Below are 888 nucleotides of genomic sequence, written 5' to 3' on the forward strand. Positions count from 1 at the left end.
CTCACACTGGCAGGGGCTAAAGCAGCACTGGGTCCAACAGCAGGTATGCATGCTTATATTTACTGCTGGACATTTAGAGCAGCTTTAATATAAAGTGTGTGTGTGTGTGTGTGTGTGTGTGTTCTTTCTCATTCTCATTGTAGGATGCATTGGTTATGGCATGGCAAAGGCAGCGGTTCATCAGTTGTGTCAGAGTCTGAGCGCACCAAATAGTGGTCTTCCTCCGGGATCTGCTGCAGTAGCAATACTTCCGTAAGGAATGACGATATAGTAACTCATTTTCATCCGTGCAAATCTTTTTGTTTTTAAAGACAACTAATAATTACTACTTTTAGAGTGACTTTGGATACACCCATGAATAGAAAGTTCATGCCGGATGGTGATGTCAGTTCCTGGACACCGCTGGAGTACATATCAGAGTAAGTATGCGTGTTTGGGAGCATCTTTAGTATGTAGTGTGTGTGAACTAAAGCATGATCTGTTTCCTGTATTCTAGGCTGTTCTATAAGTGGACTACAGGAGAGAACAGACCTCCTTCAGGTACTCTGATGCAGCTGGTTACTGCAGACGGAGAAACGGAGGCTACACCGGTGTTATGATTAATATAATGTATGATATTCAAAATCCTTCAAATCAAGCCAATAACCCACTACTGTATCTGCATTAGTGACACTTTTTGTCCTATTGCCTTTTTGTTTACATGTAAACATCAACATACTGTAAATTGTAGCGCTTAAAAATAGGATGATTGCATAAAAATGTCAAAGATATTGTTTAGTAAATGTGATGACAAAATAGCAATGAAACTGTTCTATTTTGATTCATTTTGTTTCTTTTTTTTCTCTAAATCCTACATCCTTTTTACAGTCTGCTGCTCACCATAGGGGG

The 888-nt window shown here is 39.5% G+C and overlaps 1 protein-coding gene across 1 annotated transcript; it reads left to right on the top strand.

The window, feature by feature from the left end:
• Nucleotides 1-3: 3 nt before the first annotated feature.
• LOC107735637 (dihydropteridine reductase-like) lies at nt 4-821 on the top strand (the record flags this gene model as incomplete). The annotated part of the gene is made up of 4 exons (XM_016547261.1): nt 4-43; nt 144-252; nt 336-419; nt 497-821. Coding segments are annotated over 4 exons (336 nt in total), but the record flags the coding sequence as incomplete, so codon positions are not given.
• Nucleotides 822-888: the final 67 nt, after the last annotated feature.

This window comes from Sinocyclocheilus rhinocerous, unplaced genomic scaffold (assembly GCF_001515625.1).
Source record: "Sinocyclocheilus rhinocerous isolate Xijiao unplaced genomic scaffold, SAMN03320098_v1.1 C36186946, whole genome shotgun sequence".
Taxonomy (NCBI): Eukaryota; Metazoa; Chordata; class Actinopteri; order Cypriniformes; family Cyprinidae; genus Sinocyclocheilus; species Sinocyclocheilus rhinocerous.